Genomic DNA, 20,863 nt, shown 5'->3' with positions numbered 1-20,863 from the left:
GTTCATCTGCCAGTGGGTCTTTCATGGAGACTGTCCTCATGTGTTTGCAATTTTAATATAATAATACATTTAAAAGTTGCTGCGCTTCACCAACGGACGTCGCTCAAATGCCTCTGGGCGGAATTGGATAGACCTAAAAGTAAAACCAATCAGAGCGATCGTCATTGTGTAAAGCCCGCCCCAACGTTTCTGATTGGTGCTGCGATTTCGACGGATGATAAATGGGCTTGAATGAGCTCTTTGCCAGACTACTTGCAGAGCAAATCTAAATTTGCTGGAAGTTGTCTGGGTTTTCCCAGGGTAATTTTCCAGTAGTTTTAGGAAGAGTCCTTCATGCCAGATCGAATCAAAAGCCTTCTCAAAGTCAACAAGGCAAGCAAAGACTTTGGATTTGTTTCGGTGCATTCATTTTTATCAATGATCGTGTGGAGTATAATGGTTCCAGATTTATGGCTACTTTATTAAGTGGGTTTTTGTTCATTAAAAATGTGTCCAATAATAATTTGATAGTTTGACATTTTATTGCACTTTGATACTTTTCTTTGCTGTTTTTTGTCCACTTGTAGGATTGTTGCAGCCTTTGTAATTGAGAGGGCTGTCTGCATGTTTCATTGGTTTGAGTTAGTTTTAGATTATTGTAATTTTACAGTGATCTGAAAGTGGTGTTTGAGGACTGACTGTGATGCTCTGGATCAATGTCTGAAATAAAATAATCTACCGTACTGTTACCCAGACAAAAGAGTCTCCCCGTATGAAACCGTTCACTATAAACAGGCTCAGTGATTGACAGAGGTCTAGTAGGCTTTTCCCCCTTTTGTTTGTGAATTTGTCATAATTACTGTATTGCTCATTGTTAGTTCATGTTAGTTAATGCATTAACTAATGTTAATAAATGAGAACTTAATTTAAAGTGGTACTGTTTAATTGACAGATCAAGAAGAATATTAAATATGATGATATGTTTAAGAATGCCTTTTAAAGAGGTCATGAACTGCATTATTTTATGTTTCCTGGGGTGCACTTATAATGTTAGTATGATATATTTTTTTTTTACATAAAAAATTGTCATAACTTAGAAATAAAAGGCATTTTTTCCTAGCCTGATTTGATCCCTCTGATTTGAACGCTCTGTTTGCTGCGAGACTTAAGTGTAAACGCCCACTGCTGTGATTGGCTAACATCTTTGCATATGAAATGGCTAGTATTACATATGGACATCGTGAAAACTCTCAGCACGCTTTTATTATTACAGATCTCAAGGTTAACTAATCGTGAAAAGTGTTGATTATAGCATTATATTTAGATCGTGGCATGAAAGGTTGCAGTGATGAGCATTGTAGCCAATCACAGACATGTTGAGCGCATGAATGTAGTGATCTCGTCTTTGCAACTCGATTTCTGCACACTAACGAATGCTTTCGTCATTAATAACAGCGCAAACACAATGTAAATAAGAGATTTGTTGATTATTTCGGAAGTTTTGGCGAGAGTCCAGAACTCAGTCTCCAGCGATTATATATATTTTTACTCTATAGGCTAAGTGTTGCGCCTTTCCTGCCAGATCCAATATAGAAGCCACAACATGTTTTTTTTCATTTTAGTTTCTCTACAAATCCAGCTTCAGAAGGAAGGTTATGCAGCAACTGTGTTTTTCCACAATATTTTGCACTCTTCAAATGCATGTTTATCGATTAGCTTCATATCTGTTATTTACCCAGTACTTGTAATACGCTAATCAATGGGCGGAGCTACAGTGGTAATGATGTAGAAGTAGGCGTTGATCTTCTGCAGAGGCGGTCTTTCACCGATCTTATTACGTCATAAATAGACACATTCCACAGTGAGTCGTTCTCTGGGCTTCAATGAAAGTTGCAATAAAAAAGTTGTTTTTGGACTAACAAGGACATTTTCAGTTCTGAAACTTAGAGGATATCCTTATAGTATGATATATGTCTCTTATTTATGTCAAAAGCTGAAGGAAAATTTGATTTCCTTTAAATAAATGTATAAATTACATAAAATAAATATAAAATAATCTAAACGATTCTCTCTTGCTCGCGCTCTCACTCTATATCTATCTATCTATCTATCTATCTATCTATCTATCTATCTATCTATCTATCTATCTATCTATCTATCTATCTATCTATCTATCTATCTATCTATCTATCTATCTATCATGTATGAAGTACATTTTGAGCTAGTCCCTCTACACTTTGATCTGAGTTGTACAGGTATTTATTATTAATCCGTTTTGAAGATTTTCTTTTTTTGTGACAACAAATTCTGGGGGGCTTTTAGCACAAAATCATTACAAACATATATTTTTTAAATAGACAGACACATATAAGTCTATACAATTCATTAATTTACTTAAATTTAAAAAAACGTGTACAACACATTATGATTTAACAATATACATTGTCGTATTCAAATCAGAACAGAAGATTTCTTATATTACTCTATTTTTGTATATAAATTCATTTTTTAATCATTTGTCTTCAGACAGCCAGAAAAAACACACACACATAACAAATAATAACAACAATTCACATCTGTCAGATGAACTCTGTTATTTTGCAGTGAAATTATTATGAAAATAGCAAACATTTACACGGTTAACAAACACTTTATCAACTAGTGCCACATGAAAATTCCAACTTGAGCACCTCCAGATACACAGTGACTTTTGGTGCTTAGTTAAACAGCCCAACACAGCGTTTTAATGTAAACTGTGTTTCTTTTAGCATGATTGTGTGTGTGTGTGTGAATCTCACAAACAAGTCCATGTCATATTTCACCACAAAATCAAAAGAAAAAATAAGAAATTTATATTTTGCATAAGGAAAAGGGTTTTTGTGTTGTGAAATAAAGTATCCCCAAATTCTCATTACCGTAATGCAAAAAAAAAAAAAAAGGTTTCAAATTTGATTTTTTCATTTTTTTTGCTGCATTACAGTAATGAGAATTTGGCAGATGGAAATGAGCATGTGACCTGGACACATTTAAAAAATTCAAATCAGCATAAATTTAAGGCAGTACAATAAATATAACCATGATACATTCTTAAAAATATACTAAATTAATATATATATATATATATATATATATATATATATATATATATATATATATATATATATATATATATATATAAATAATGGTGGCCAAGAATTTGCTGACTTGTTTTAGTTAAATCATGGCCATGAATTAAAAATTAATTCCCAAGACTTATTAATTTGTTCCCTCGTTTCAGTAAAGCACGTTGAAGTAATTTGTTCCCTCATTTTGATTTAACTAAAACAAGGGAACAAATTATTATAATGTGGGCACAATTTTGTTAAACAAGGGAATTAATTATTATAATATGCACACAATTTACTTAGAAAGAGGGAACAAATTAGTAAAAGTAATTTGAAAAGAGAAATTCGGGAAAAGAGTCTTTCAAAATTTTGAGCGAAATATAACCTAGGGCCGGATTCACGAAACATTCTTAAGAATAAAACTGTTCTGCTATTTTTCTAACTTTAGAAAAAATATATAAGAATATATTGTATTCCCAAAGTATTTTCTAAAGAATGTTCTTATCTTTGTTCTTCTTAAGATTTCTCTGAAGACAATCATTGACTTCCATAGTATAGTTCCAAAATATCTTCTTTTGTGTTTCAGAAGAAAAAAACTAAAATCATACAGGGTTGGAACAACTTGAGGGTGAGTAAATGATGATACAATTTTCATTTTTGGGTGAACTATCCCTTTAAGAAAAAAAAGAAAAAAAAAATGTTCTTACAAAAATATTTGAGAACTTAAGAATTTTTCAAGAATTGCACTTAGGAACATTCTTACGAACTTCTTAGAATTGATCTTAAGAACGTAACTTAACGAAAGAAGATTTTCCTGAATCCAGTCCCTGGGCGTGTTCTTGACCATTTTTGTGAAATTCACTCATATATGCTGTATTAATACAGTATATTCATAACTAGTTTATTAGTGCTGATACATTTTCTAAAAGCATTTGTGGTCAATACCATAAGAAGGAAAAAAAAGAAAGACCAGAAATGATATTATACCAGTTTTCACGCCCCTGGGCTGGGCTGGTTAGCAGGGATCAAACTGGTCTGGACTGGATTTTAACCCAGCTTGTGTAAACATCAGTTTGAGACAGACAATGAACAGTTAAATAAACAACATTTGGCAAAACTATTGGTTACCCGATTCATTCTGTGCTTCAGTGCAATCCTACACGACAGCCAGAGTGCGGGACACTTCCAAAAGCTCTAGGGTTGGCAGGGATAGCCCAGACAGCAACATAGTGTCGGCCCAGATCCGGCCCACATCTGGTACATGTGGATTCCACGCGTACCAGATGTGGGCCGGATCTGTGCCGACACTATGTTGCTGTCTGGGAGAGAACCATCCTGCAGACTTCAGTTCCAACCCTGCTCCAACACACTTACCTGTTATACCTTGAACACATTGTTTAGCTGGTCCAGGCTTGTTTCATTAGGGTTGGAGCTAAACTTTGCAGGATGGCCTTTGGTAAAATACACAGATTCATCTTTGGGAGCTGAGAAACATTCAACAGTCCCTCAAAAATGTGAGTAAACTAACAGAAGCATGGGAAGACAAAGTATGAACAGTATTTTCTCCTAAAATTATGATCTTTGGAATGTATTAGATACGAATACAAATCTGCTACTTATTAAAATGTTGGTAGTATATCTGTGCAAACAACCTCTTCAGTTTAGGGTAGAGCAACAAAACGTTTGGCCCACTAATATTGTACAATAAAAATTCCTCTTATATTGCAGGATGGAACTTATTACGGTAAATTGCAACATTACAGGCTATTCGCGTCGTATTGAATTTACCACTACAGCATCGAGCAGATGTGATGCTTTTTTGTGATGTTTTTCAAAATTTTATACACGAACTGATCTGAAATAAGAATTCCCCCCCAATGTTGATTAAACCAAAGCAATTTTAAGTTATGCTTTATAGTGGCTGTTCAAGATGAGTGTAAAGGGGTGAATCTCACAAAAACTGAAATGTACAAGTCATATTTTACCTTTAACCTTTTTTCTCAATGTGACATTTTCTTGATGCGAAAAAGACATCTCATTCATAACATAAAATAATAAAGTGCATTTGTAACAAAAATGTTAAGTATAATTTAATTTATGCCATTTATTTGCATTGTTATTGAGAATTTGTGGAGGAAACTGTCAAGTTATATATACATACACATATATACATATATATACATATACATATACATACATATATATATATATATATTATTTTATACATTATTTTCATTGACAGTTTTGAGGTGAAATATGGTCTGAATATTTCTTTGTGAGATTCATCCAAAGACTTATACTATAGTCGCTTTATGAACGGGTTCTGTTAACATCTACGACTTTACTGTAAATCTGAATTTAACTTTATTTAGTAACGGATTAAAGTGACAAAACGTTAACAAGTAACCGGTGTTCATCTGTAAGACATACATACATGAAATACTTGGTAATTTTTTTTCGATAGCACTTTATTTGACAGTCCTGTTCTAGTATGTACTATGTACTAAACTTAACCTTAATATTAAAATCAAAGTAGTTACCTTATATTACTCAGTACTTTTTTGTATGAGTACACAGTTAGTACACATACTGAAAAATAAAGTGCGACATTTCATATCTAACTAGTGTTTTCAAGCGTAAGCAAACCAACCGATTAGCCGACTGCTACGACATTACAACCATTTTAAAGAAAGGCCATTTGAAACCATTTTGAAACTACACTTTCCCTAAAGTTAAGTTTGGGAAAATGTTCTGCTAAAAAGACATGAAGCACACTTTGCTGAGAGGTGAGATTTAAGTGAGTTTGAGTGTGACTGTGTTGTGCGCACACAGCAACAATGTAAACAAATGTAAAAAATAAAGGCGTTTTTTTTTTTTTTTTGGTCTGAAAGGTCATTTGCACTGACAGTGATTTGCAGTGACAAAGCAACTAGAAGTCATTTTCAATGAAAGCTGTCGATTTCTAGCAACTCGGGCAACAGCGACTGTTGCCAACATGACAAAGTGAGCAAAGTTTAACTATAACCAGCCTCATAACTTTTAAAAATAAAACGTCATGGTGCATGGTGAAGAATGAATATAGTACACAAGACATATAAACCTGTATGGTGCATTAAATCGACAATTCTCATTGAAAATGAATGACTTCCTGTCGTTTTGTTTCTGCAAAACGCCTAAAGTGTGAATACACTTTTTTTCCGTATTTATCAGTATTTTGTCTTGGTTTCCAGTACAAAATATCTAAATTTAGTTAAAAGACAAATTTACTTGTGAAGCAAAATTGTGTAAGAAAACAAGACACATATCTTGAATTAAGTTTTAAACAAAAATACTGATTGAGAAAATGAATTCTTGCAGTGTTTAAAGTGTTCAAGATCTTCCTTAACAACCCCCCACCCCCCCGTAACATCTTCCAGGTTAAAACCGGACATGAAATCTGAATCATTGACAGATGAGTACAAAACACGAAGTCGGATCAGTGTGCTCATTTTTGGAAAGCCAAAAAAGGTCACAGTCGCATGACGAGAAGCCGGCCCCGCATCCCTCCGGTTGGAAAAGTCTCTTTCTTTGAGATGCAGAACTCTCGCTGGAATGTCAGCTCGCTAAAATCTCCTGCTGGTCACGTCTCAAGCCTACAATCATCCAAGTAACTGTCAATTAAAGTTTACCAGGCAGGAAATGCTGGTCCCATACTTGTTTTCCAAACGAGATATCTTCCAGAAGGATAAAAGGTTGAGTTATGTCTCAGGGTTGGTTGTGGTCATGATCTTCATGTACTGGGTAAAGATCGTCTCAAAGGCCTCGTCTCTGTGTATCATGGCACCAAAGACCAGTGGCTGCGAGAACAAGATAAAGCGATTCTCTGTCAGACTTTACTCAATGATTCATCAAAGCAACAAGACAGACACTTTCATTATTTCAATGAGGGTGATGGCGCTGTAAAAAGAGACATCAAATGGCTTTTAACTCTTTTCTCGCCATCGACGGAAATTTCTGGCTTTCCGCGTTTTCACTGTTATACGGCAGGGGGCGCTATTACGCATCTTCTGAAAGAGTACTGAATCTCCTGATCAAAAGACATGTGAAGAAAGAAGCAGAAACAAGCGATAGCGTATGTATGGAAGCATGTTTCCGCCACAGAATAAAAAAATAAAAAGGTAATTGCGACTTTTTATCTCCCAATTCAGACTTTTTTTCTCACAATTGCGTGATATAAAGTCGCAATTGTGAGTTATAAAGTCAGAATTGCGTGATATAAAGTCGCATTTGTGTGCTAAGTCAGAATTGTGAGATAGAAATTCGCAATTGCGACAAAAAAAGTCCGTCTTTTTTCCTTAGAATTGGACTTTATAAATCGCAATTGCAGCTTTATATCACACAATTCAACATAATCAAAAAATATGTCAGAATTGCGAGATATAAACTCGCAGTTGCGAGATAAAAAAATCTGAATTGAGAGTTTATATCTTTTAAAATGTTTTATTCTGTGGCGGAAACAAGCTTCCATGCATATGTAAGCTGATGAATATGTAAAATAACATGATCGTCAACATTAAACAGCATATCAATTAAAACTGCCTAATGTTACTGAACGAAATGTCGACCCAGGAAGAGCTATAGGACTGTGAAGCATTGGTAAGTAAGTTAATGGACTCGAACTACTCCATCTGAGTTTTGATCATCGTTCTGAATCAGATACGCCTTTGACAAAAACGTGTTTTTTTTCAGCTTTTAGCTCAAAATGTTGCTTTTTTATGAAACTTACTCGCATTCAAGTGTTGATAAAAAAAGAATGCATGAAGGTAGAATGAAACTTTTTGTTTGTTTGTTTAAAAGCTTAGGCTCTATTCTTTCTTTTGATATATTCCATGTTGAGATATTTATACAATAAAATATTCTGGGGATCATGAACATTTTCTGAAAATGCCCAAAAATGCTGGTGGCTGGCAACCTTTTTTTTGGCGGGAAAAGAGTTAAGCAGGACGTATTTATGGTATATCCAACTTGCAACTACGTGATTGTTTATATTGTCACAAAATTGAACTATATTATCTTCCAGCTCTTTATATAAAGTAGGATATATAATTATGTATTTACAGTATACTCACATAGAGTGATATATACTTTAGGTATAGCAAATCTCAACTGTTTGATTGCATGCACCATTGCAAAATTTTAACTATTATCGCCCAGCTCTAATCTGCTAAATACGACTCTAAGGTATTAAGATATTATATATATTAACATCAAGATTTTCTGCTTTGAAACAATGTGTATTGTGAAGCGCTATACAAATATATTTGACTTGACTTGACTACCTTCTGTGTTGACGGTGTGGCAATAGAAATGCCCATTCCAGACCCAGGCAGAACTGATAAAACTTTATACTGTGAAAAAAAGAAAAGCAAGAGTTATTGTATCAGTAAGCGATTTGTAATAAACATTAAACATGATATGGTAACAACCCAGACAGCAACATAGTGGAATGAGGATTCCACGTGTACCAGATGTGGGCCGGATTTGGGCCAACACTATGTTGCTGTCTGGGAATTCCTCAAAATGTCCTACTATGGGAGAAAAAAAAAGGATAATAGAGTATAGCTCACTTTGGTCCACTTTGCAGCTTTGAACCATTTAATTACTCAAGAAAACGATTGTCTGAATGACAAGTAGTGACCAATAACAAAAAACGATTTTCTTTTAAACTGAGACAAAAATTCATAAAAAAAACACAAAAAAACACAGTTAACCCCCTCGAAACGTCGTCTGTTCTCTTCATGTTGTGTGTTCTGGCGTAAACTACATTAATATTAGGCTAAATATCCCTTCACAACTGACTGCAAACTACCATTCAGATCTGCCTCCATTTAGTTAGCAATGCCCAACTTCCTACAATCAAATAATTTTTTCATTCCACTTAAATATACGTCACAGCAGGGAAGAAAAGATTAACTTCCGTTTAATGCCGACTTTAAAGAACAGAATACGTTTTGAAAATCTGATGTGGTAAACCTCACAAACTTTGTCAAATCTAATGACTAGCTTTTCATCAAACGTGTTCATTTGTATAAACTTCTTCATCATGGAAATTGCAGAATTCGAATTTGAGTTAGCCATTGTTCAGTGTTAAGGCTGGAATACACTACACCACTTTTGCCCTGATTTTTATTCTGGATGAGAATGACGCTAGTAAAAAAAAAAAAAAAAAAAAAGTCATAGCCAGTCTGCAGATGTTTAGGCAGTTGGAGTTGAGTAGTCTGGCCTCAGATTCTGATTTAAAATCTGACAGACAACAGTCAGATGCCCTTAAAAAAATTCTGTGCTCATCAGACTTGAGTAGGCCGTCTGTCGGAAGCTAGTCATTTTAGTTGATAAAGTTTTAAATATGGATATTTTTCTCACACAAACGCATTGCTTCGCTTCAGAAGGTCTTTATTAACCCCCTGAAACTGTGTGGATTACGTTTATAATGGAAGGATGTACTTTTTTGGGCTTTAAATTTTGGGCTCCCATTCAAAATGATGCATTCAAAAAGCACGGATTAGCCACGACATTTTTTAATATAACTCCGATTGTATTCGTCTGAAAGAAGAATGTCATATACACCTAGCATGACTTGAGGGTGAGTAAATCAAGGGCTAATTTTCATTTTTGGATGAACGTTCCCTTTAAGGTATAAGAAAATGTTTGTAAATAACTTATATTTTAGAGTCAAAGATGAGCTGTTTTTTTTGTTCTGATTGCAAAATATATATGATAATTTGGAAATCAATTTTATAATAATTACAATTGCACTATAACTGTGTAAAATTATAATTTAGAAACTCTGAAATTGCTTTAAGTAATTTTGAAAATAATATCACAAATATTTAAATGAAAATGCATTTTTCATGTGCAGCCAGTGATGCATTGCTGCCACCTACTGCTGTAAGAAAGTGCATGAAGCATAAATAGTCAAAGAGCCATTAGTTAATAACAAAATATAAAATAGTCTCATTTATTTCAGTTAGCTGCCAAGGCAACATCTTTAATAGTCACTTAAGTTTTTCATGTAATATTTATATTTTACTTTGTCTCAGTTTTATTTCAATGACTTTTTAGTTAGAAATAACACTGCACATACCTTCTGGATATCTGTGATGTCCACCAGTTTAATGACTTTGTTCTTCTTTGAAGACCCCGATCTTGAGCTGGAGCTCTCAAAACACAGGTATCTGATGGATGGGCAGCCAATTGTAATTATAATGTTACTGCATTAATGTACATGTTGATTCTATGGTGCCTCTCAATCTGTTATTATGTTAAACAATGGCATGAACTTATTCATAACGACATGAAAGAGATCTTCATAGTATCAGAGAGCACAGCAATATTCTTATCTAAGCAACAGTTGTTGGGGGTAAAGCATTACAAGTAATGCGAGTAACGGTATGTAATCAGATTACTTTTTCCACGTTACAAGTAAAGTAACACATTACTTTTAAATTTACAACAAAATATCGGAGTTACTTTTTTTCAAATAAGTAATGCAAGTTACTTTGTTTTCCTATTACTTGACTGACTGCTCTCCTGTCCCCATGTTGAGAGGAATCGTAAGTAAGTGAAGAGGCGTTGCGTGCACTGTGTGTGAACATGACGCTTCTTGTAGTTCTAGACTAAATGTGAGCATGAATTTACTCAAAATCAGATTCAGTATTCTTCAAAATGATTAGAAACAGTGAAATGCAAACTCAGAATATTACGCAAACCTGCAATTATTAAAGAAGTTAAATAATACAAATATACTTTATGTATTTAATCTCACTTTATTAACCAATGCCTTTTCTGCTGACCTTCGATGATCCAATTCAACTATACCAATAAGCAAAAATTACTTTAGTTAAACATCACAATTGATTTTTTTTTTTGTTCTGCAATCCAGAATAGCAGCACGGCTGAAAGTTTTGTTTAAGCTGTGGAAAAATATAACTTTTTTTGTTCGCAAGCCCAGCTCAGGTGACAAAAAGTAATGCAAAAGTAATGCAACACATTACTTTCCATAAGTAGCTAAGTAACACAATTAGTTACTTTTTAAGAGAGTAATGCAATATTGTAACACATTACTTTTAAAAGTAACATTCCCCAACACTGCTGAGCAAATGTTTCTTACTTCTCAGTGACGTAGAGCATCCCGTTGCGAATGTAGTCAGTGGGCATCTTCCTGTCTCTGTTTATCAGACAGCATCTCCATCCATTCTCACACACTGAAAAAAAAAAGACACTACTAAATCACTGGGTGTACACAATTGGAAAAATAAAAATCTGTTTGGCATGTCCAACTCAAGCCTGTTTTGTTTTGTCTATTTAGGTTTCAAGTACTTTTTTTTTTTTTCAGGATGCGGAGTCTCATAAGACAAGAACCAAGTCTACGAGAGGTCTCACCGGGCAGAGGTCTCTCACTCTCGGGTAGGTTGAAGATCTCATGGAATGCTCCTTTCTTTGTGTTGTGTGAACGGCCAGGCTCTTCCTCTCGGGTCACTCCGGCCGGGATGGTGGCTAAACTGCTCCGTGAGACCACTGGCTGAATCTTAACATAAAAGAGAGAGATTTTGTAACAACTCAAAAAATTTGCTTGCATTAACTGATACTTTTAGCCATTACATTAAAGTAAAAAAACAAAAAAAAAAAAACATTTTACTTACATAATGTGACATGTTTCTGGTATTTATGATATTTATAAAGGATAGGTGTTTGAGGGGGTGAACAATTTTTTTCTCTCTTCTGGAAAAACATGCACTAATCAATCACTCACAATAGCAATTATACCATGGTCTGCCTGAATACTCAATTCTGATTGGCTGGAAGGTGTGCAGTAAAATGCACAGATAGTTCAAAGTCAATTTAATCTCCATTCTATATCAATGCGCCGATTTTTATTGAAGCACACACATGTATCCCAGACGTATCCACATGTATCCCACATGTATCCCAGACATGTATTAAATAAACATATGTCGGCCCACATCTGGTACGAGTTGCTGTCTGGGATGTCACTGACTCGCACACAGAAATCAGAGATTGTGCTGTACACACAGAAACAGGAGCGTAGAGACTTCTTATCAACGCTTTCCCATAACTTTTATTAGTAAATTACCTTCGCTACTGAATCACTACATTATATTACTCAGCAAGGAGGTTGTAACGTCGCTGTTTTTGAAGTAATTCAACTCACAGCTCCATTGCTAGCAGAGAGACTCTGCACAGCCACGCACATCTCTCTCTCTCTCTCTCTATAGGCTAATTAATTCAAATAAATACTATCATTCAATCAAATAATTTTAACCTTACCACACTACAACATCTCTGTGTCAGATTTAAAGCGGACAGAATGCTATATCTAACAAACCGTAGCTGACGAAATTAACCACCATTTTAACCCTTTCAGTCAAATTTTGCGCTGCAAACATCAATGACAGCTTTAATTAGTCAATTCTGGCAAATGACCATGGTATAAGTGGAATAATTAACGGCTAGCAGTGTATTAAACGATTTGAATGCTTCCCTTCGCGTCGGGTGGTTCTTTGCCTCCATGTCGTGCATTAAAATAGTTGAATACACAGCTAGCCGTGAATTATGCCTCACTTTTAATATGTATTAGGGAAGAAAACAGGTTTCATTTTGACTTCCTGTTGACTTTAAGCTCAAAACAATACAACGTGCGTTCACAGCATGTCGTAATTACCGTAATTATGAGATTACGGCTTGTAAAAAAAAAGTGTTCACGTCTTCGTAGAACTCATAATTACAATTTGTAAACTAGGATTTTTCTGAGAGCTCCGATTTGCAGATTGATAGTGTTGCCATAGAAACACAATTCCGAGTGTGAGGACATGAACAACTCCGAGTGGGAAGTCACGTGTTTTCATCTCGTAATTACGACATGGTGTAAACGCAGCGAAAGTCAACATGAAATGAGTTCATGTGGGTGTCATAAGTCAGTGTAATGATGTTTTGAGCGAAGGTTAAAGGTAATGTTAGCAACCGCCATTGAGCTCATTCTCAAGGGCATGTAGTGTGTTCTCTGTACAGATTCCCAACAACACAGTCAAAATACTTCATTTCATTGTCCTAAAGGCAAACATTCAACTATTGCTACATCTAACGATCTACTTCTAAGAAACCAAACTACAGCTGCATTGTTGTGTAAACCAGTGTTAGTGTAGTTCACTAAAACCATGAATAATATATACTGACATAACGAATACAAAAAATTTTTATTTCAACTAGTTTCCAAGGAAACATTTCTCATTTTCATTTAGTTTAGATTGATGTACTAAAATAACAAAAACTGAAACAAAAAAATTATATAAACTTACAAAAACACACAAGATTACTAAAACAAAAAAAAAATTCCAACTGTTAACAAAAACAATCTAATAGTATCTCCCTGATACTAAAATAACACTGGTGGAAACTACTCAAAGCAATCCTTTTCTATCTATGCACACACACACACAGAGCAAAACCCATCAAATAGTCTGTGAAAATGGATTCAAAATGGCACATTAGCTGTAAACATTACATTAATATGCAATAGCTACATTAGATTACATTAAGCAAAATCATTAATATTAAATACTTTCAGTAGATCAGTCAATTAATGCTATTTTAAATCAGATTTTAAATAAAGAGCCAATTCTGCAGAGCAAGAAATGCCCATCTGATATTACACCACATAATTATGTTTTGGATGAAGAAAATAAAGACTAAAACAAATATTTTTAAGACCGTTAAGATTTGCATTGTGACTTTCATGACAATAAAGTACACCCAACACACATTCTCATTACCGTAATGAAAAAAAAAAAAAAACTCATTCCTATTACTGTAACACAAAAGATTATATAATCTTTTTGCATGACACTAATGAGAATGCTTTTATTATAGTAATGAGAACAGGATTTTTTCATTATAGTGATTAGAATGTGATTTTATCACATCAGAGTAATGAGAATTCTTTTTTTATTATAGGTAGAGAATTAGTTTGTAAGGATTAAGGTAATGTACAGTATGGAAGCTTGTTTCTGCCACAGAATATTAAATAAAAAAGGTAACTGCGACTTTGTATCTCACAATCATGACTTTTTTTCCTCACAATTGCGAATTTACATCTCACAGTTCTGGCTTTTTATCTCAGAATAGCATGATATAAAGTCACAATTGCGAGTTATAAAGTCAAAATTGCATGATTTAAAGTCACAATTGCCTGTTATTAAGTCATAATTGCATGATATAAAGTCAGAATTGCGTGATAAAAAGTCGCAATTGCCTGTTATAAAGTCAGAATACCGTAGTTAAATATAAACAATTGTGAGAAAGTCTTTTTTTCCTTCGAATTGGACTTTATAACACGCAATAGCAAGTTCATATCACTCAATTCTGACGTTATAACACACAAGTGCGACTTCATATCACGCAATTCTGAGAAATTTTTTTCAGAATTGCGAGATCTAAACTCGCACTTGCATGTTATAAAGTCAGAATTGCGTGATATAATGTTGCAATTGCGTGTTATGACGTCAGAATTGGGTGATATGAACTTGCTATTGCGACTTTATATCGCGCAATTCTGACTTTTATCTCGCAATTGTGAGAAATAAAGTCAGAATTGCAAGATGTAAACTCGCAATTGCGAGATTAAAAGTCGCAATTATTTAAAATGTTTTATTCTGTGGAGGAAACAAGCTACCATAGTACAGAGCCCCTAAAGGGAGCTCTGGGAAAAAGAAATTGAGATACTGTAGGATGTTTTTTCCCCCCATCTAATTTTTTTCCTCCACCATGTCCCTTTAGGGGCTCTGCAGTTTATTTTTGCATTACAATAAAAAGAATGAGATTTTTAAAATTATATTAGCATGAACTTAGGTGGGAAATATGCATAATTGTAATGATAGATAGATAGATGAGAGAGAGAGAGAGAGAGAGAGAGAGAGAGAGAGAGAGAGAGAGAGAGAGAGAGAGAGAGAGAGAGAGATAGAGAGAGAGAGAGAGAGAGAGAGAGATAGAGAGAGAGAGAGAGAGAGAGAGAGAGAGACAGAGAGACAGAGAGAGAGAGAGAGATTTTGTGGTGGAATATGACCTGAACATTTCTCTGTGAGATAAGAGTTAAGTTAGTTGAGCTTAAGTTAATTGAGCCATTTTGATCCATTTGGCCACAGACAAAAATTCATATCACAAGGTGAATCTAGATCCAAACACACACAGGTAAAGAAAGTAAGGTCAGCTGGTTTGATCACACACACACACACACACGCACACACACAGGTGCTGGCAATACCACACCACAGTCCCTACCTTCTCACACCCAGACAGCTGAGAGAGAAAGACAACAGATTATATGTGATCGTCATGTCAGCGACCTATACTGATGATGATTCCCTTACGAGGCAACACCCATCACTCTCATACGCACATATTTACAGTGCCTGACACTCTGAAAAAAAATGTTTTAAATAGGTATGACATGTGAAATATGTGAAAACAACCAGGAGGCTGCTGTATGAGTATGACATTGTCTCTTTCTGTCTCACCCGTCGAGACACAGTGGCATTGCTGCGCTCTTTCAGCTGAGGGTCCGTGGGCAGGTTGTTCCACATGATGAACGGAGTGTCGTATTTGTCTCGGAGTTTCGGGCAGCTCTTAAAAAGGAAGTCTATAATAAAGAACTTGATGCCTGCGTAAAGCCCTACCAGGGAAGACACATATACACACCATGAGAATGCTAAAAACAACTGCATTTCAGCACAAAAACGTCTATTGTGCAAGATTTATTACATTATTTTTAATAAAATTAACTTTAATTTAATGGAACAAGGTGAAAACACACTTAATTTCACAGAATGCTCTTCTGTGCTAAATATAATGAACAAAATGAAAAATTTAAATGTATTTATAAATGTACTCTACCATTCAAAAGTCGGTAAGATTATTTAATGTTTCTGAAAGGTATTTCTTATGAGTTTCTTATAAGGCTGCATTTATTTGATCAAAAATACATAAAAAAACAAACTATTATTCTGAAAAATGGTTACAATTTAAAATAACTGTTTTCTATTTTAATATCATTCATAATTGTGATGGAAAAGCTAATTTTTCAGCAGCCATTATTTAAGTCTTCGGTGTCACATGATCCATCAGAAATCATTTTAATATGCTGGTTTGGGGCAACTTTACATTTTAACAATGTAAAGTATTTACTGTCACTTTTGATGAAAAAAGGCATCCAAGCCTAATAAAAGTATTCACTTCTTTCAAAAACATACATTTTACTGATCCCAAATGTTTCATAAGTCAACACCATTGCTGAGTATTTTCTCCTTAAAACTGGAGTAAACCAAAGACAGTCTTAAAAACACGGTTTGAAATCACTGGTGTTTCTGATGCCACAAACTACCTTGTAACCAATCAGGGGTGCGTTTACCGTACAATGACGTAACTCGATGCTTCACTACCATAGTAGATGTTTTGATATAAATTCCAGACATGGCATCTGAGGACTATTTCTTATTTTTCTCAGTTATTTTGCTTTATTTCCAGATTCAATCATAGGCACGTTCTTACATACTAGAGCACGTTCGCACATGCGCACTCTTCAAAAACGGTGCTTTAAATCTCTTGACAAACTCAAAGACGTAAATGACATTTGTATGCATTCTAAATAAAAAAGGGGCTAATTTGCATATTCATACAACCGTGTATACTAAATGAGGCAAGGGTGTAGAGTTACATTCAAACTATTTTAAGGCATGACACATGTCATTTTGGTGATCAAATATGAGTTTTTTAGGTATAAAATGATTGACTACAGGGGGACTTTAAACATGCTGTTACACAAGAGACATGTCAGAGCCATTAAGAATGGCAGTGTTTGTTTGTGTTGCAATGTTATTAATGTGTATGGGGTGTTTATGTACATATGTGGGGTTATGAATAATGATTCTCACCGATCATAAAGCCCATCAGCTTGTATGGCAGGACGCAGGAGGAGATGAAGGCCACCCACAGAGCGATGTACAACTTCTGAGTGATCTCAGGCTGAACCCACATAAACAAACTGATGTACACAAACACATACAGACATGGAGAAACATTCATTAATTTCGTTCAGGTCACGAGCTCATTTTCTCTTTCCCTGTACAGAGTTTTTGCGTTCACCTGTAAAACTCACAATAGCCTTGAAATATTATTTCCATCAGTAGTTTTGTTTGCTGGCAAAGAGAACGCAAACGTTTTGTGAGCAGAGCAAAAGCATTGATAATGTTGTTTTTTTTCACCATCTCATATTATTTTCATAATTTTTGTTGATTTTTTGAAGGTTTTGCCCCAAGAAACGTATCTCAAAACCTTTGCTCTGTCTCGTGAAATGTGTGCGTTTCCTCACAAAAGTATTGCATTTTCTCTCATCTCATACTATTTCCATCACCAGTTTTAAGCTTGCTGGAAATTTTTTGCATTTGTTTATGAAGTTTTTAGGGAAAACGTAAAAAGTTTTGCAAGGGAACACAAAAGCACATTGATAATGTTTTCATCCATCTCATGTTTCCATTACTATGTCCCTTTAAGGAGCCCGTAGTCCTACAATAAAAGTTAAAGAGCTACTTACTTTTTGATTTTCTCCAAAACATCTGACATCTTACCAAAAAGATTCTGCAGAAAAATACACACGAAATGAAATTTGAGAGACATGTCCATAAAATTTCTAATCACAATTTCATATCACAATTTCACATTATAAAATAAAAGTCCTCAAAAACTATGAAATAAACCATTTTGCAAAAAATTTTCATCTATGCTTAACAACTATTGGCTACTTTTCCTTCACAATCACTATTCATATAATATTCCTAACTCATATATATATATATATAATTATTTTATTTTTTTTTTAAAGAAATTCATACATAACAGAAGCCTTCAGATCAAAAAGATTTCAAGATCAGGAGTGTGTCCAAACTGTGAGTGTGACCAATAATGTAAATGCTATGGACACCTTTATTTTTTAAATGAAAATGTAAAAAAATGAAAGCGTTCATGTGTTCAAGCCTGTAAAGCTGATACCTGTGCTTTTTGTGCGACGTCGAGAACTAACTGAAACTTTTCAGACACAGTCAGGTCTTCCTTTGGAGGTTCCTGGAAAGAAAGACCACAAGGAAGAACATTTAAATATGCACAATATAAAAATAAAAGTCACTGACATGCAAACATACACCCTGGAAAAACATTCCTACCACAGGTTCAGAAACTTCAGGCACAATACTCCACTGAATTCTCCATCCTCTATAGAAAAAAACAACAACATTAAATTGATTTATTTGCGTTACATGAACACGTATATATACACATACATGTACATGTATGTTTATTAATATACAGTCAGTGCATGTGCAGTACATGTACAGTGATAATGACTGCCTGAGTGTACAAATATGCTGACACCAAGCCCAAGTTGACTACTGATCTTTTGGTAGTATAGAAATTCTTACAATTGGCAATTTCAGCCAATTCAAAACAACTTAGAAATTTAAGTTAAATCTAGGTAACCTTTTTAATTTAACCCTGAAATTATTTGACTGTTTCAAAGCCATTCTAGTGAAAAAGCAAACGTTTTACCTGGCGATGAGGTAGTTCAACGACAACCTCAGAATGGCTAAGAATAGAAACAAAGGAATAGCCCAGCCATGCCATGCTGCATTCATATAAATCTGTGACAAAAACACAACACACATTACACGGCTGTCCAACTGATGAGCAATTTAATGAGCAAGTACAGATTTTTTTAAGTAAAACATTTGGTAACACTTTATTTTAGTTTTGGTGACACTTTATTATAAGGTGTCCTAATTACTATGTAATTATACATTTAAGTACTGAGTAATATTAATAGACTACATGTACTTACTATAAGGTTAGGAACAGGGGTTGGTTTAGGGTTAGTTGCATGTAATTATGCATAATTTATAGTTATTACTACAGTAACTACATGTAACGTGTAACAAGGACACTGTAAAATAGTGTTACTTTAGTTTATTTGTTACAAGTTGCATGTACTTACTATAGTAATAACAGTAAATTATGCATACTTACATGCAAATAATCCTAAAACAAACACCAATCCTAACTATAACCTTATAGAAAGTACATGTTATTAATTAATATTACTCAGTACTTAAATGTATAATTACACTGCAGCAAGGGCACCTTAAAATATAGGGTTACACATTATTATAAGGTGTCATTGTTACAGTGTAGTTATATATTTAAGTACTGAGTAATATTAAGCAACTACATGTACTTATTATAGGGTTAGGGTAGGATTAGAATTTGGTTGAGGGTTAGTTGCATGTAATTATGCAAATTTACTGTTATTACTAAGTACATGCAACATATGTAACAAGGACACTGTAAAATAAAGTGTTACCAAAGTTTATCTGTCTAAAAGAAATAGGATGAGTAATATGTACAGTATATGTATAATTGCAAAATTAGAAAACTGAGGAAGACCACTCACAATGAAGGCAATTGCTGACGTATATACTGAGTGCCAGTTGGATAAGGCGGAAAGATTCCGTAAGAAATTTGTTACCGGTCTGGCACCCCGTTCTAGAAAAAAATTTAAAGATAAACAAGTGAAGATGAAAAATCGAAGCAAAAAGAGCTTGAATAGTTTCAAGAGCATGAAGTACATCAACAAAAACACAAGAACACTTTAATACAACAGCAAAAATAGACTTACTAAGTCGTCGCATATTTTCAGTTAATCTGAAAAAAAAAAAAAAAAAGTTTGAGATATCATTAATGTCCATGGCACAGTGGGGGACAAGTTACCTTGCCTTCAGCTAACATCACTAATTTCTTCCACCAACCACAGCCTGTCTTGTATTTTTTATAGCAAAGTGACACTTAAACCGTGTAAATCAATGAAAGCAGACAGCTGTGGGCAGCACACACTCAATACCTCTCTTCAGAGACAGATAGATGTACTCCATTGATCCCTGAGGGGACATTTAAGAGACATGGACTCAATAGCCTCATGTATAATTTAGGCAGGTACATGCATTGACTGGACATCAGATCCAGAACTCCACAAACCACAAAAACCTCAAATATTCTCAGGTGGTTTTGAGATAACTGTCTGTATGACATAAATCAAGTGGATTAAAAAGTGAGGAAGCTCTACAACTTTTGAAGTTCTGAACATACTGGATTCTTTTAATTATTATTGTTACTTGTTGAGTCCTGCTTCACTAGTTTAGTTCAGCGTATATAAATTGTAAATTCCAGTAGGCTGTACACAGCATGTTTTTGTTTCTTTATTTTCAAAACTCTTCATACGTTTCTTGGTTATTAAAAATAAAAGTCTTAACCCAACAACCCCCAAACATAAAAACCTTTACAAGCGAGCGGACTGTCTTGTTTTCAATTACACTAAATTATTAGCACAAAACGAGCTTAGAGCTTAACAAAAATAGTTCAGCTAAAAAAAACAAGACAACCTATCGCACTCAACTTTTTAAGTTAACTCAACTAATTCGCTTCAGTTAATGTGAACTTAAAAACTTTTGTTCATGAAATGAGTAGCAAGTAGTCTTTTGAACCTTTTCACCTGGGCAAATAAGGAGCAACAATTGCAATGAGAAGCACACAATTACAATTGTTGATCATCACCATGTTTGAGATTTGTCTTAAGGTGTTGAGCTATATGTTCTTCTCATTGTAACTTTTGCAATTTATTTGCCCGGGTA

General features: G+C 34.4%; 1 protein-coding gene across 6 annotated transcripts in view; it reads right to left on the bottom strand.

Moving 5' to 3' along the window:
- Positions 1–2,351: 2,351 nt before the first annotated feature.
- Positions 2,352–20,863, bottom strand: part of gramd4a (GRAM domain containing 4a) — a 58,226-nt gene continuing 39,714 nt past the window's right edge. For 5 of the 6 annotated variants that reach the window (XM_082167418.1, XM_082167416.1, XM_082167415.1 and 2 more), the window contains 14 exons: positions 19,855–19,880; positions 19,630–19,721; positions 18,732–18,823; positions 18,350–18,398; positions 18,180–18,251; positions 17,725–17,768; positions 17,066–17,175; positions 15,653–15,807; positions 15,417–15,434; positions 11,505–11,649; positions 11,233–11,326; positions 10,207–10,297; positions 8,402–8,470; positions 2,352–6,919 (listed from right to left, as the gene is read on the bottom strand). In XM_082167418.1, the coding sequence (XP_082023544.1) occupies positions 6,821–6,919; positions 8,402–8,470; positions 10,207–10,297; positions 11,233–11,326; positions 11,505–11,649; positions 15,417–15,434; positions 15,653–15,807; positions 17,066–17,175; positions 17,725–17,768; positions 18,180–18,251; positions 18,350–18,398; positions 18,732–18,823; positions 19,630–19,721; positions 19,855–19,880 (1,156 nt within the window). In that variant the 3' untranslated portion in view covers positions 2,352–6,820. The remainder of the gene's footprint in view (positions 6,920–8,401; positions 8,471–10,206; positions 10,298–11,232; positions 11,327–11,504; positions 11,650–15,416; positions 15,435–15,652; positions 15,808–17,065; positions 17,176–17,724; positions 17,769–18,179; positions 18,252–18,349; positions 18,399–18,731; positions 18,824–19,629; positions 19,722–19,854; positions 19,881–20,863) is intronic. The other variant, XM_082167417.1, reaches the window with a different exon arrangement.

Source organism: Leuciscus leuciscus, assembly GCF_965113295.1.
Source record: "Leuciscus leuciscus genome assembly, chromosome: 4".
Taxonomy (NCBI): Eukaryota; Metazoa; Chordata; class Actinopteri; order Cypriniformes; family Leuciscidae; genus Leuciscus; species Leuciscus leuciscus.
Note: the sequence above shows the minus strand (reverse complement) of the source record. Positions and strands in the feature narration are given on the sequence as shown.